Source organism: Hypomesus nipponensis, chromosome 11 (genome assembly GCF_054491055.1).
Source record: "Hypomesus nipponensis isolate SF chromosome 11, ASM5449105v1, whole genome shotgun sequence".
In the NCBI taxonomy this organism is placed as follows: domain Eukaryota; kingdom Metazoa; phylum Chordata; class Actinopteri; order Osmeriformes; family Osmeridae; genus Hypomesus; species Hypomesus nipponensis.
Window position 1 is genome coordinate 17026120 of NC_140371.1, and position 17172 is coordinate 17043291.

The 17172-nt window shown below is 41.6% G+C and overlaps 1 protein-coding gene across 1 annotated transcript; it reads left to right on the plus strand.

The window, feature by feature from the left end:
* The first annotated feature begins 64 nt into the window (after positions 1-64).
* On the plus strand, positions 65-11652 carry tspan15 (tetraspanin 15). The gene is made up of 8 exons (XM_084709727.1): positions 65-204; positions 3533-3718; positions 4236-4310; positions 4814-4909; positions 7746-7859; positions 9466-9516; positions 9685-9801; positions 10053-11652. Exons 1-8 carry the CDS (start codon positions 121-123, stop codon positions 10209-10211), a joined length of 882 nt encoding a protein of 293 aa, XP_084565853.1. The 5' UTR covers positions 65-120; the 3' UTR covers positions 10212-11652.
* The last annotated feature ends 5520 nt before the right edge of the window (positions 11653-17172 follow it).

Genomic DNA, 17172 nt, shown 5'->3' on the forward strand with positions numbered 1-17172 from the left:
TTATGCATCTGTCAAAACAAATGCCGTTGCGTGTGGGACAGCCCGCAGTGCGTTCCAGGTGTGACGAATGACAAACAGGAAGTTCGTGTTGGAGTGTGAGTAGCGAAGATTCTATCAAACATGTCCAGTGATGTCAGATATTGCGAGAAGTTTTCCTATGTAGTCCTGAAGTTCACGCTTATTGGCTATGCTATGGTGTGGTGGGTAAGTAGCCAATTTCCAGTCTGTGTTTCGCTGTTTTAGTTTTTTTGTGTACTGGTTTGTAACAGGCTACGGTGACAACGCTCTCAACGCTGGGAGGCTTGAGAGAGCAGCCGGGAGTTATGTTTGCGCACGCTCACACACTGTGTTTATGAAACCGAAAAAGCATACTTAAACGACATCGTCTTATGTATAATCGATGTCCACTTTTTTGACAAACTCTGTTTGACCGACAGGTGTCTCGACTTGTTCTTGTAGATTGCCCGTGAACAGTCCTTGTTACGTGATGCCATACGCAGTGTATCTGACTGGAATATCCTGTAGCCACACCCTTTGGAGGTTACATTAAGCCAAGGCTCCAAAGTTGAGGTTATTCATCTCAATGAATGAAAAATCAGCCGGTTTTAGGCAGGAATCCTTTTTAATGCAAATGAAAAACTCTCAAGAAATACAAGTAAATCTCATTCTTAACAGTTCAATATAGCAGATGTTCTGCTTTATTCAAAATAATACCAATATAACATGTTTGACTCATTCAAGGGATGTTTATGTGATCATAGCACCACCAAGTAGTCTCTGTTGATGAATGGAATTAAATAAGATTCTTAAAGGATCAAACACAAGGATTGTTCAATGGCCAATCATCATTTAGGTTCTCAATGTAATACCCAAACCCTCTCTCAGTTGGCATTCTGTCAAATCAAAATCAAACCCCCTGTCTGCAAAGAAACGTGCGTCTCACTTTAATGTGGATCCTCAATACATGGAGTTATGCCCCGCCACAACAAAGAGCTAGCTGCCTATCTTGTAGACTAGCCCTCAATCATCAACTGTACTATTTGTATATATTAAATTGCTTGAATGTTTGACAACCTTGAGCACATGGCAGCTCCTTTTGTGTCAAGGAGACATGCTTGATGGTGCAGGGAACTGTAGGTGTTAAAATGGGACTGTGCTCTCCCCAAGTGCTGGATAAGGAGAAAGCAGAGATCCAGGAGGGTAGAACCAACTACTCTAGACTTCAGTTGGTGACACAGACGTGGTCAAGTCAGACTTCACATTATATTCCCGCTGTGCACTTGCTTTTGCTAATTTGTAGTTTTTCCTCCAAACTTAATCCTTGTTGCTGTTTTTTGAGTGAGTTTCATTTTGAAAGTGGAACTTGTCAAAGAGGCAAACAAGGAACTTTTTTCAGTTAGTTGATTTGTTTGACTTTGTACGCTGTTATCTGAGGTCACATGCTTTTGTGCCCCTGTCGTTAATGTGTGTGACTAGTCTTTTTGTTTTCAGTCTCACGGCAACACTTATCTGCACACTTGTCCTATCAGTGTGCACTATAGTTTTAATAGAAACATTTTTGTAGTAACAGAGCAAAGTTTTCATTTTTTAGCTAAGTCTGTAGCCTCTGGCATCCACATCAAGTCAGCAACATAAGCTGGGTTTAGAGCTCTAGTAGAGTATGTAGTGGTATGGAGTTTGGGCTTTCTCTTTAACAGGCCCACACATGTAAGGAAGAGCCGGCATGGGAAATGGAAACAAAGGAGCAAAGATGACCTTTCACCTCCAACTCTCCTGCCGTGGAGCCTGAGTGCCTTTCTGGTAACTCTGTCTGGGGAAGAAGCACAGGCTCTGTCACTGTCAGTCAGGACTTTTAATGCACTACCACAGTGGTTCTCAACCCTGGTCCTCAGGACAGGACCCCTGTCCTGCTTGTTTTAGATGTTTCCCTGCTCCAACACACCTGATTCAAATGAATGCGTCGTTATCTAGCTCTGTAGAAGCCTGGTAACAAACATGCATTTGAATCAGGTGTGTTGGAGCAGGGAAACATCTAAAACATGCAGGACAGGGGGTCCCTGAGGACAGGGTTGAGAACCACTGCACTACCACATTGGGGTGGTTGGCCTGGTTAAAAAAGGTGGATTAGACAATATAAACCAACAACCCATTGCATACACACAATTTCTCACAATTCTATCTATAAGGGGTGAACTTTGATGTTTCTATTTCCAACCAATACTCTTGTCACCTCACGGTTTGTGAGATTAGCCTTACGAAATAAGCCATGCAAGAAAACTGGACCTTTTACCATAGGGCTGTGGTGAATGCATGGTTCATGGTTCAAACCTTGCCTAGGGAACTAAATGTGCTAGGACCGGAACTGCCTGCAGGGCAGGGTTGATGCATAGTTTTGGACACATCTTCATAGACACATACACACATTGACAGGTTTTTCAATGGTGAAGCGATGTATTCAACTGTACGGAATAAGCCATAGCAAAAACTATAAATATTAAATAATTTAAGAATTATAATTTGTATTTGTCTGGAGATGTATCGGAGATAAGTTGGTGAATTACACTTACACATTAATGCCAACGCTTTAGGCATTATATTGTACAGGAAACCTTGATTTGTAACAGAGATGTCAAACCATTATATAAGTAATCATTTTGTTCTATAAGTATAATATAAGTAATCACTTTGTTCTATATGCATACAGAAATGGGGAATCGATGTGGTGCTTCTATTTGGCTCATCAAAGGGGTTGAATGTTAAGCATGATTATCTGTTCAATATGCAAGACAAGCAGCAATTAATTTTATTAGTCCCAAGCATTTATGCCAATTTATGAGTTATGGGATTCTTCAGGGTATGAACAGCTTTGCGGTGGTTATATCAATACCCATTACACAATGGATGCATGTTTGAAGTGTTATTAACAGGTAACATACCATTAGTGTTGACAGGAAGTATTTAGTCAATTTTAATAGCTGATTTTGAAATACGGGGCAGGAAACGGCATAGTATGTGACTCGATTTGTTTTTTCAAGACCACAGCAACAAGCTAAGTTTTTTGCGCATGAGGAAGGCTTTATCCCTTTTGGTTGGAGAGCTTTCACTAATAGCCCTTTGTGTGTGTGTTTGAATGTATTGAGAATGTGAGGTTAGAAGGTAGGAGCAAGGTCACACACTGGTCTCTCTGCAGTCGTCATGGTATCACGATGATAGTTCCGAATATATTAGTGGCTAAATGTATCGTACATTTACTGCAAAAGTGGTAATGGTCTCAGTAGTGTTCCAAGTTGAAATCCTGTACCAAGGGCAAAGTTATACTGTACACTGTGATTCCTTTATAAAGTGGAAAGAGGCAATCATCCAGGCCATTGGCTAAATTATGTAACTTCCGGTTTGTCCTCTATCTCTATTTCAATATACCAGAGCTCACAAACTGGCAATCATATTCAAAATGTGTCGCATGCAGACAACAATCTGGTGTTTTGTAACACAAGTCTTGGTCATCTCTAAGTCAAAATCCTGTTCTCTACAGCTAATAGGAGCCTTTGTCCTGGCCATCGGCATCTATGCAGAGGTAGAGCGTCAACGCTACAAAACCCTGGATGGGGTATTCCTGGCACCAGCCATCATCCTTATCCTCCTGGGCGTGGTGATGTCCCTCGTCTCCTTCATTGGCATGCTGGCCGCCCTCAGAGACAACCTGCTGCTGCTCAAGGTGGTGAGTAACCCTGTCACCTGACCCTGTCACCTGACCCTGTCACCTGACCCTGTCACCTGACCCTGTCACCTGACCCTGTCACCTGACCCTGTCACCTGACCCTGTCACCTGACCCTGTCACCTGACCTGGGAGCTCAGGAGCCTGGCAGAGGTGGCTCAGAGGCGTGTGTGCATGTCCGAGTCAGTCAAAAGGTAATTACTGCAACACCTCTGATGAATGCCTGCCGGATAATTAAACCCTGATTACTCTCAGGCCAGGTCAGCCTCATAAAGATGACAGCAACGGCAAGATCACAGGAAGTTCTATTCATTACAGAAATATCAGTACGGTCCCAGGAATTAATCATCAAATGAATATGAATCACATTTTAGGTGTTGGTCTCCATTGCTAATGAGTTGCCACTTGCAGGTGCAAGTGATGATTTGATAACCCTGTATGCGAAGGTTTTGTTTGCCTAGAATGTGTAAATATGATTTGGCAACCTTGTGTAAGCCTTTGTGTTTGGTTGGTTTGCAGTTCATGTACACGCTGACCATTTGTTTGATCCTGGAGCTGCTGGGTGGAATTCTGGCACTGGTGTTCCAAAATCAGGTACCTGTTTATCATTCAAAATCTATCCCCAGGATTGCATGCATGGAAGGATGAATGAATTAACCTGTACAGATCAACATAGGGAAAACGACTCTAAATGAAAACTATATTGTGTGTGTAATTTATAAAGATGTCAGCCTCTTCAGTGAGCTCATTAGACTCATTGTTACTGTAAGACTCTTGTGGTCTCTGATAGGATTAATTTACTGTTCCTGGAACTATATATTTCTATGATGGAAGCTGCTGACTGGTTTAGTGAAGAGTATAAGTTACATTATCATCACAGTAGACCAGCATAATAAGGGTGAATCGGGGATGAATGAGATATTAATTGTATTGACACTAGTAAATTGTATGAAAACTGATATTCTCAGTCCTCACATTCTGCCGGGAAATCAGATAGAGCCACCATTGTGAGCCTAAATGTATGGAGCTTTCGGATATGTTTGCATTAGACTGTGAAGTGTAAACCTGTTTCCCTCTAACCTACTGTTACTCCTCAGACTGTGAACCTGTTAAACAAGAACATCCGCAAAGGCATGTTCAATTACTACGATGATCTGGACTTCAAAAACCTCATGGACTTTGTACAGAGGAAGGTAAATTACACTTGTTTTGGGAAACTGCAGGATTTACGGGTGTCCTTTAAAGTCCACGCTGGGATTCAAATGTATTCCCTGTTCCTTTGTTGTTAGCTGTTAATTAATGAAATGACTTAAATGACAGAGTAATCTTCAACCTGGTCTAAAGGGTAAAATCTTTAACTGAGAATAGTACCTCTGTGAAAAGCTTTTTTACATTAGTTCAGAATAACTGTGGTACCCATAGAAGATCAGTCATTCTTAGACTGGTGACTAATGGCCTGGTATCACTGCTAATGTCCTTACTGGATGATTGAACAACATGAATTAGGTGGTGGACATTGTACTGATAACAAAAACAGTTTCAGACCGTTCTGTAGCTTATGCTAATTACTGAGGTGTTGTGTGTATGTGCATGTGTTTGACATAGGAGCAGAAATGACAATTGGCAATTATTATGTGGGGAATGACCAGCTTTCTAGACACCCAGAGAGCCTAGTTTCAGAACTAAGATGCCTTGTCAATGTAGAATCCGGTTGTTCTCTGACATCCAAGATTAATCTGTGTCTGGGTTTTAGGAGCTAAAATAACTGTTGGCTGCCGCTCAGTGTCTAGCCCAGTGACAGATGTTGGTTGGGGAGTTCGGCCAGGCTCAAGTGACCTTTGTAGTTCCACACAGCATGCGCATTTGACTTGGAGATGTGGCATTTCAGCTGTATTTGTCAATACAAGCATTTGTCTTATGCAAAAAGTGGCACATGCAAATGACATTTTAACCCACCACTGTGGACAATATATGTGCTGTTTTACGTACTGAATAAGTACTGAATCACTTATTCATTTAGTATTTTTATTAATAACAATAACATTATCCTCCCCTGGCAAAAACAGGTGTCTGTGTGAAGATGGACAAACATTCTTAAAATCTGAGATTATTCTGTATTTCTCCCTCTGTCAGCCTGTGTGTCTGCCAATCTTTGTCTGACTCTGTCATACTGTCAGTCATGACAGTATGACAGAGCTTGTCATCTCTCAGTGAGACATACAGTATCTGAAGCAACATCCAACACTGGGGTGTCTTGACAACCCAGCCTGGGGAAGAGATGTTGGGTAAACATCTTGATTTGCACTGTTCAGTACAACCCATTTTTACAAACCAAGAAGACAAGAGATGAGGTAGTGTCTTAACAAAACAGGACAACCCAAGTCGCCCAGACACGCAAAACGCCTCCAATGTTTCTTACTCTGGATGTGATCTGAAAATGAATTCCTGACACTTCAATTGTGTGTCTGTAGCCATGGTCCTACGGGTGCAAAGATTCTTTCAGATCAATACAGTTAGATGGTCTCTCCATCACAGGCGAGAGCCCTGCAGCACCAAGACATCATTAAAACCCCCAGGTGCCTCAGTGTCGTAGTCTCTCTACGCCTTCTCTCACCAAGTTATGTTCGCATTCACAGCAGGTGATCAACTATGCCTCACACTGTATGTGCTTTTCAGAGACTTTTTGTCTTCCGTGGTCTTCATGTCTTCCAGGGGGGCGGACGGACGTGGGGGTGTGGACGGGGGGGGGGGGAGTGTTGGTGGTCATGTGTCCTTATCTCTGCTTCATTAGCTGTCTGCTCCATGGCACCATCCATAACCTCGCAGAGCCAGACGATATGTTGGGTGAAGGGGCAATGCTTGGTAGGGTGGAATGGGCAGTGGTGAACAGGATGATGACACACACACTTCTGCCTGTTAAGAACAAAGGCTTGGGATTGGCTTGCTTTAAAGCTTTTAGTGACGGTTCTGTGAGTCGGGCTGGACGAAATAGTACTTTTTAAGTGATTTATTTTTAAGTCACTTAGAGGTTACAGACCTCCACTTAGACCAGGCACCACAGGGAAGATAAACAACTTAAAGGCTACTAGCTGTACGTCCACCTGCATACAGTATGTCTATTTATGTTTAATTTCTCACTGCGAGGAGGGCTTTTTCTACTGTTTAACGTCTACCACACTCAAAGCAGGCCTGCCATTTAGGTACATGTCTCTGCCCGTTTGAGTCATTATGCTGATGCTTCTGTGTATGTAATGACAGTAATTACGGCAGAGCCATTTTAGTAATGGACAATCAGGTGTTTCTGTCAGAAAACTCTCTATACTGAATTAGTTTTACGATGTGGGTGTCGGGGAATCCAAGGTTCTTACACCTCATCGTGTAATATGCAGTGCAGTGCTCTGTGATTCCTAAAGTTAAGTTACATATTCTGTTAGTTTGAAAATGTCCCTGTGTATTGAGCTTTCTAATGATGTACTGACTCGTGGTGGGACTGCATGCACCTGTCAGTCCTGTGGCAGCATTCCAAACCTAACAGGCTCTGATTGGATTGGTGTGTGTGTGTGTGTGTGTGCCAAACTAACTATTTCCCTCATCACTCCCTCACTCTTTCTCAGTCTTGCACTCTTACTCACTCAATCTCACCCCATCATCTCCCTGTTCAACTTATTAGTAATTAGCCAGACTTCACCAGATACAGACAGCTGTGGCATGCGCCCTGTCTGGTTAAATAGGAGAAGCCTGGTGTTTATTTATGACTTTTACTCCCTTGAATGCACACCCTAATGACTGAATACCAAAGCAGATCAACTACCCTGCTACGTTATGTAAATGGTTCTATTGCTCAAATAGCTTATTGAACAGTCACATAACAATTAAATTATAGCTATTGTAAAAACACGAGATAAGATGTGAGTAGGTGCGCTGAAGTGATTGGTTACCTGCATGTCGACGCCCTTGCGACTGTGAGCTTGTGTAGCGCGTGTCCTGCTTCTTGACAGTGGTCTTTTGTGGTTTGTTGTTGTTTTCCAGTTCAAGTGCTGCGGCGGGATGGAGCACAAGGACTGGGAGGTGAACATGTATCACAACTGCAGCGCTCCAGGCCCCCTGGCGTGTGGTGTTCCCCACACCTGCTGCCTCACCAAGGTGGGTTCCCACTACACCACCCTCCCTGGTCTACAGCACCATGCTGTCGGCTCCCCCTGTTCCGGTTCCCTTAAGGAGAAAAGGAAAAAACATGCTTGGCTTAATCACATCGCCAACACAGTGGGTATGAAGCGAGGATAAGATAAAAATACACCACAAGGAGAGTATTTTGGGAGTTTGACGAAAGCGAAGCAGAATGTTGGGGGGGTCCAAGTGTGGTTTTATTTTGTTTTGTATACCATTCAGAATGAATATTCATTGTGCCCAGTGACTTTTTCCAAAATAAGCTCAAAATAAGTATCTACATGCAAGCGCCAGCAGCTTCGCTGGAGACAAGGACGAGGCTATCAGTATATTGCACATGTTCCAGCTTATCTCTCTGTTTTTACACTAGTAAGTACACAAGACAGAGAAGCACCTTGTGTACTTTCTGGTCATTCTCACTGCAGCAGCAAGCAGCGGGAGTTTGTCTTGGTTTTATTTTGGAAGTCATCTTTCTTTGTCTGAAAAGCCTCTGTCTGAGAGCTCAGCGGTGACATCAATACTATAAATAATAAGAGATGAATGACAATGATGTCATAGTTTGTAAGTGACTTTTGTGTTCTCTGTTTGTGTGCGTGTCTCTATATTCACTTTCGTTCTCTCTTGTTAGAAGTCAGAGCAGGATCTCAGTTAGTAGACCCCTGTCCTCTCCAAACCTTTAGAGATTAAAGTAGCTTCCACTGGCAACACGATGGCATCACATGTTGTGAAGACTAGCATCAGCATGTCATGGCTGCAGGAGTTCCAGTGCAGGTCATGTGTCTTAAACCTTAATTCAGGTTCATACCAGAAGAGGGTCATTATTCTGTCAAGACCCGCAGTTATGCTCGTGAATCAGAGGTGTTTGCGATGGTAGGATTTGTGTCCTTTACTAGGAGGTTGTTTATGGCCTTAGATGATTTTGACAGAGTTCGCTCTCTACACATCTCTGTCACAGAGAGAACTGTTAGAATGCTTATTACTGGCTGTTGATAGTACAGGTGGCCACACTCAACCACTGCAGTCCCATTCTAGTTATTTTGAAAGCACTGTAATTATCCTCCTTCATCCAGCCTCTCTGTCAGTCTGTAGATTCTGATGTTGGTAATGAAGCAGCAGATTGAAAGAAGATTGGGAAAGGAAAAGACTATTACAACTAATTGTGAACCTTGCATTTGAACCAAGACACCAATGGTACTTGGCCTGCAGAAATAAATAGCTGAAGTTGCATTCACAAACACGCACACTTCCAAATGATCATTTATACACCCACACACACACACACAATTTCCCCTATGCCATACTCCGGTTGCACTGGGGAAGGCTTGAATATACCTGCTGTCCCTTATTGGATGTCTGCCCATCCGTGCTACCACACTGCAGCTTTGGTAATGTGTTTGTGGGGGTGACACACTGTCCACATCGGAGACAGATTCCATGGATGCCCTGGGGCTGCAGTGAATTCTGTTACCCTTCTAGATAATGAGCTACAAATGGTACTGTTATACAGTGTGTTAGTAATATAATGTTCCTTTTCTTTTGTATTATTTTTTTTCCTCTCTCTTTACCCGTTACCCTACTACAGCCTAATGAAGTGGTGAACACAATGTGTGGATACAAGGTCTTGAATAAAGAGGTAAGATTCTCCCCAGTCTAACCTCAGTGGGATCATTCTGGCTCATTAAAAGTATGAATGGATCATGTGTCACCTCATTGCATTCCTGTCTGTCATACAATCAAGAATTTGTTTCATACAATCAAGAAGTACCTGCTGGTGTGTGTGTGTGTGTGTCTTGCCCCACAGAGACTGGACCTACAGGATATCATCTATATCAGAGGCTGCACTGATGCTTTCTTCATCTGGTTACTAGACAACTACAAAATCATGGCTGGGCTGCTGCTGGGAATTCTGCTGCCTCAGGTAACTGCAAGCACTGCCACTCTGGAGCATATCTGTCTCAGTCCCATGAACACTCTGCAGCGGTCGTTTTCTATATCTTTAGTCAACTATAACTCGTCTGTTAAGGTCAGACAAAAATGACAAAACACAATCTGATCTTAAATGATGCAACACAGACCTAAGCAAATAGCTTCTGAAAAACCCCTAGTGCATGGGCACTAGGGGTTTGGTGTTAATTCGGTGTGACTGTTGCGGTCTTCGTTTGTATGCAGTTTTTCGGCGTGATCATCAGTTGGCTCTACATCACGCGAGTGGAAGACGCCATCAACGAGTACGGTAACTACCAGGATGGCTTGCTAGACGAATCCCACACCACCAAGGAGCATGGCAGGGTAGCCAAGTGGTACAACTGTATGCCAGACATTGACTGAGTCAGTTGGGAACATGGCTGCTAAAAACATAATATTGAGAGGTGGGTGTCTTAATATATTTACCGCAAAAGCCACAGATATTGGTTGTCTCCAAACCTACCATACCCCTAAACCACTACTACTGAAAGGTGCCTTGAAAGGTTTTGCACTGAAGATCTTATTATTATTTTTTTTCAGAGGGGCTTGAAACCCTCCTGTTGTTCTGCTATCCTAGTACAGTACTGTGCCTATTCTAGTACTGTGCTGTGCCTACCTTTCTACTGTGCCTACTCTAGTACAGTACTATGTCTACTCTTCTAGTGTGCCTATTCTAGTACAGTACTATGTCTGCTGTGACTACTAGTACTGTGTCTTCTCGTATAATGAAAGCTTAATAAGAAACAGTAATCAGGCATTGTTCATGCTGTTTCAAAATAGAGTTGGTATTTTATGCTTTTTAAAAACAGCTGAAGTTATAAATGTTGCGAATTGAAATAGCTCAGTTTGTTTTGTTTAAAATGTTTTCTTTATTTACACAAAAATGGTGAATCCTTAAAGAACAACCAAAACCTACCAGCCTCTCCATCAGACAATCTACACACGGTGCCATTGGCTATCAATACATTTTCTGTTGAACTGAAGTGCATGTGAAACTCTGTGCTTTTTCATTGATATCATTACTTATCTTCTTGTTTTTGTATTAATGCTCACTATCCATTAAAAACAAAATGTCTTTACGCTGGCCTCGTCAGCAAGCTGCAGGCATTCATGCATTTGAAAACATTGACGTCAGTTAGCTGATTTTATCATAATTTAAAGTGTCGTTTTGGAACCTCGACAGTTGAGGAGGGGAAAGGAATGCATCACATTTCAGTCTTAAATAGTATACAAAATCTGTTAAAAAAATTCCATCTTCCATGGACAGAATTAATTGAGATTTTTTTAATATGCCTCCTTAAGCATGGTGCTCGTCTTCTTTTAACTTTGACTCAAGTGTGTCTTCCTGATCCAGGGGGTTTGTGTAGTGTTGAGGGATGTGGTCACGCTGTTGTCAAGATGTTATCAAGATGTTATCAAGATGTTATCAAGAGGGCCTTAAGTTATTTCAGTTCGACATGAGTCTGGCCATCCTGCTCAAACTAGCTTTGACTTTGCCATCTAAACTGAGAGGACCTACTTCACCCAGCCGACATGATGAATACTGACTGAACCCTGATTGGCTTGCTCTCTGCAGCTCGAAGATTATCAACTGATTTGACAGATAACATCTTGACTCATCTAGAAAAACTAGGATTACTGATTGCGACTTTGTGAAGTGCTTTCTGTTTCAAGAAATATTCTGTTAAATTATGACCGAGGCCATGGGCTTGGATTGTTTTTCATGGAAATGTCCCACATTCTGTCATACCTAGAGCATAGGAGAGTGATGTGATTAAATAATAAAGTCTGTTTACAAACCTTGGAGCATCTGTATAGTGTTTTTTCTCATTCTTCTTCATGTCCTGCTGCTTGTTGTGTACATGCAGATGGATGTCTTGCTGTGACCCTGTAAATATTTCACTCCCCCATGCACCAATTCTAAAATAACCATTGTATGTCATCATGCTCTTCCTCCAAGACCATTACCGTTAAGAAAGAATCTCTGCAGACGTGGGCAGATGTGTTTATGATATAATAGATATGTGAAGTACACTTGACTTAACCGTACTCTTAATTAAATCCTGAGTATGCACTATACCCTTTGGAAAAACTTGCTTAGTGCCATAGTGAAAATATTTGGTGTAGGATAGTGACCTAGGTCAGATACCCTTCAGTCTATGTCATCGGCATTACCGACAGCAACATCATATTTCCATGAGCCCTCATTCCCATGATGCCCTCATATTTCTTTAGTGCCTCTCTAACTGCCCTGACAACTAGGGTATACTGTGTAGCTCACAAGGTCTCCGGCAGGCATGTTTGTGGCAAAGCACATTTGTTTAGTTTTTTATGTTTTTGTTGTGACTTTCCTCCTGCCCTCATTATCTGTATAACTCACATGCACAAGTTTACTAGCCCCCAATCTCTTTCTGTGTTGCTCTTTCACTTCAGTTTATACCAACAGAACAGGGTTGGGAAATGAACACAAATGTCATAGCTGAACTGAAAGTGTCTCACATGGTGAAAGCCTGAACAGTAGGTCCCAAGGTCTGCTCAACATGTTTTCGCTCCCGCTCCCTTCGTCTCTCTCATTTGCCTTTCACTTCTCTAACCCTCCATTCTCCGTCTCTCGTATGATAGCTTAATGTGAGCTACTGATAAAAACACCCAAATGAGGCGTGAAGTATTGTGTAAATCCAAAGCACTCAAAGCTAAGTGCACTATACCTCCCTCAAATACAGAAGAACTGGCCAAATTGGGTAACAGCTGTACAGTTAAGGAAAGGGTCTTTCAGCATAGGAGCCATAGCCTCCCACCTGTGTCACTGCAGTGCAGCTGTAGAGGACCCTACAAGTCAAGGACACCATGGTTGTAGTAAGCTACAGGTAAGGGATGGTTTTACATTTAGTCAATTAGCAGACACTCAGAGCGACTTACAGTAAGTACAGGGACTTTCCCCCGAGGCAAGTAGGGTGAAGTGCTTTGCCCAAGGACACAACCATTTGGCATGGCCCTGGGAATCATACTGGCAACCTTCAGATTACTAGCCCGATTCCCTGACCGCTCTGCCACCTGACTCCGACAGACTGAAGCTTCTAGAAACACTCCTGTTACCCATTAGTGAGTAGACCAGTTTTGTTGAGTGTCACTAACAGCCTATTGGTTCTTCATCCACACAGTAATGACAAATGGCACACTCCATTGGCCTAAGGCTTGCATTCAATAAAACATTTTGCTCAAAGGCATTTGGTTCAACTTCTGCCACAGCATCTGTATTAACAGTCTTATCACATCAATGTAAACACAGTTGCTCTGAAATCACAGATGGTAGTGAGTGACTCAAAACCAAACTGAGATGTCCTTTGACTGTCAAATGGACCAAGATGCGTATCAAAACAATGCACTGGAAATGGAGATATTGGTTTGTCATTGGTGTTGGTCTAATATCTGTGAAGTGTCCGTCTTGACCAATGATCTCTCACTCTTAAACCGATGTGGATCTGAAGTATGCAGGTTCTGGATGATGAAACATGGTTTCCAGGCAATTGCTGCACTGCAAGTGTCTGGTGTTTTAGATTAAGCTAATTTGTTCATCTGACTCAACTGACACCTATCTATTTTTGTCCTGTTTTTCTGTTTTTTACATTTACAGCTAATTTACCATTCATCAGTTTTCCATCTATTTAGATTTGTCAAATAAGAAATGTGTTGAATCTCATTGTGCTTCTTCTTAGTTATCCTACAGCAGCATAGTACATGATGATGTATCTACCATGTGTCATGTTTTCAGTCAATACTGATATTGTGTGATATGTCAAGGAATCTTTTTCACATAAAAAGGTTGTAACATCTACATTTGGTCTAATTTCCAGAGGTGACTGAATTGACCTATCATGAACATATAACAGTGTTCATCGTCACACAAAATGTGAAGTACAACTATTGTTTTTAAACATGGTGTAAGAATTCTGGGTGGAGTTAACACAATAAAGGACAGCATGATACAAGCAAATGTAAACGTGTTTACATTCTACTCGGTAGAGAAATAACACAGGAGGTAGAGGATTTTCTGAACAGGCTTTTTCACAAGTTAAGGGCCTTGTACAAGAAGCCAGATGCCTCACAACCCCGACACAAGCTACTCAAGATATCTCCTCGAGGCCTGTATGCGTCATAATCACTTGACTACTGTGTTTGTTTGCACATTTCACCAAATGGATTATGGAAAGATTAAAATAAATAACCTAAAATTACAGAAATATAATTGAGCAAACAGTTTATTTTGAATGACCAGCTTGTAAGAAATCAAGCTTCTATTGTTCCCTTCATGCACGTGTGTTTCTGTCTGTGTGGATAAGGACGGAGAAAATTAGAAAGATGGAGAAAAAGAGTGTCCTCAGAGGGTCCCTGTGTGCTTCGATGCAACATTCTCATTAGCAGGGTTTCAACAGCCCAGTGTTGGCAGGGTCCTATTTGCCACGCAGGCCCCCCCACTCTGTCAGTCTCCTTAATAACACTTTTCTCACCAGGGGACAGGATGTAAACTTGATGGTCTCCCTGGCGCAGTGGGTCTTCTGAAACAGGAGGTCACCTCACCCAGCTCGACATTGCGGCCTCTCTCACATCGCCATGCACACAGTGCCCCCTGGAGCAGTCTGCCCTGGGGGCTCCACCTCATAGGAAGTCATTAACCTACATGCTGATTGGTTATCCTGCCCCCTCTCCAGGAAGACATCTTGATGGAGTCTCACACTGTGTGTGACGCCAGGGGCTGAAGAAACTACTCATGTCTGGTGATCAGACTGTCACGGACCCATGCTGTTTAAACTAGCAGATTAAAATCCTGGAGTGCATGTGCTGTTTGATAGAAGGCAAAACAGACATGTGTAATCAAAATGCCCTTGAAAACACCAACAGTAGAACATTTGATAAGATCTGGTAGATTCATTCTGTAGGCAACTTCGCAAGGTTGAGTGGCGGTCAAAAAACATTTGGGTTTCACATGACACTACTACAAATAATGATGGACAGGCAGTTAAATTATTAGATTAGATTATAAGAGGACTACACTGGACAAATAATATATATTAACACAGATAATATCTGTATGGTATTGATTACTGTATGATACAAGGATAGGATAAGCAATAAAAAAAGGCTTGAAACTACAATAAAAATGGGATCAAAAATGATTGAATTAATAAGGAATGTTTGTGGATGCTATAAACAGCAACTGCACCTTTAGGTTCGTAACACTATCAGGGTTTTAGTGTCGCTGCGTAGGCGGCCAAGCAAACAGACATATTTCTTCTTGTCAGAGAAGGACAAGGAGCTGGCTAATGTAATCAGAAAAAAACTCCCCCTTCTATCCCCTGATAGCTTGAGGAAGGACAAACTGTCATGTTAGTCTCTCTCCAGGAAGTCTCTGAGTGGCTCAGTCAATAAACATTTCATTACTGTTTATTGAGCATGTATGCATTAAGAGAACAACACAGAGAGACAAAAAATGAGAGTAAGATCTTTGACAATGCCGTAAAACTCAAAAAAACACATTTGTAGACATGACAAGAGAAATGTGGACTCATTCAGATGCCAAATCATATCTATCCACAGACCAAATAAAGCTCTGTCTGATCTATCCTCATTCAATGGCAGTAAGGAGAGCCAGTGTTTTTAGATTTAAATGATTGGCTGGATGCTGGAGATCAGTATAGGATGACTGCACAGCTGTAAATAACCTGCTAGATACCAGATAACAGAGCTGTTTTGTTCCCAAATCTGTGCAGTTCATAAACACACTCACACACACATATAGTGTAAATGGACGCACAGAATGTGTGCTTTTCATTCATTTTTGTTCAAAAGCATGTAATTTATTTATAAATTCTATCCTATGAATGTTACAACAAATATGTCACTTTAAAGGCAAAATGACTTTGTACAATGATGAGCAATATCTTCATGAATAGATCAAAACACAACTTATTTGTATTATCGAATTTACTAAATTCAAGTCAAATGTTTTCAATGACTTAAACAAGACATACTAGTTATGTATGTAACATATGGTACTTTTGCTATGGGTCTGCATTACAGGCACTACTTAAAAGGATAACAAATGTAGGATGATTTAGTTCCTGACAGGTATTTAGTGTATGGTTTGACTCTCTATTCTGTCATCCTGGGCCTCACCATGGCAAAGGTCACTGGAAATATCTGCATGACTGTAGAAACAATACCATATATGACCGACAACCACACTTCAGGAGAGAGAATTTCAGACCCAAACATACCCATAACCCCCACACATATCTATACAATGTTCTATAAACACATACAGGTCCTAAACCTATCCCACCACACACACCTACACAGACACACAATCACAGCCACATACAATCAAACCCTTCTCTTACTCACACAGACCCACTCCACAGGCTGCATTGACCATTTGACAGGTGGCTTTTATGACAAAGGTTTTTGATTAATCAGAGCAGACAGTGAGAGGATCATAGATAATTTCCATGCAACTAATTACCTTCAAGGTTAATAGATAACTAATATAGAAGATTCATATTAAGACTCAAATACATTTGACCTTAAAGGTACTTAACCTGGATGCATACAACAGATTTCCAGGTAACTTCTTTAAGAATCTATTGTAAAGGGAACAATACAATTTTAAAAACCAGCATTTTCTATATTCTTTGTCAATCCAATCTGATTTGGATTTCTCCAGAACAAAATCAGACCTTGAACCAATTAATCTTACTTTGGTATCTGCTGCCACCCATTGGCAGTACACAACAAAACCATGAAATAGTAAAATTGACCAATCAGACAGTTATCTGAGATGTGGTTACTTTGCACTGTGCCTGGATACACCATTCCTTGACTGAAACTATTAGAACTATGCATCTTTTTCTGCTGTGCTTTCTATAAGCACTATGTCACTTTATGTCACTTTGGATAAAACCATTAATGAAAATGTTAAATTGTAAAATAATGTTTAGGTTTATGAAGAAGCATTATAGGCAAAAAAAAAGTGATCGAAAGACAGCCTTTATTGTTAAAGGTTATTATCAGTTTCACGCCCAGATCAACTGTTGCAATAAACGACGGGCAGAATTTCAGAAGCAATTCATTCATGTGAAAGGCTGCGCTGCCACAAAAAAAGCCTCTTCCTGAATGGCTTTACATTCCATCTGCTGCATGAGAACAGGGATTGGCCAGTGTGTACAAGCCTGCGCCATCCCCTTCATCTTCTCGTTTAGGGATTGGCCAGTGTTTGCAGACTTCCTCTGTCCACCCCACTCCCTCCAGTGGCAGTGGAGGCTCCTCC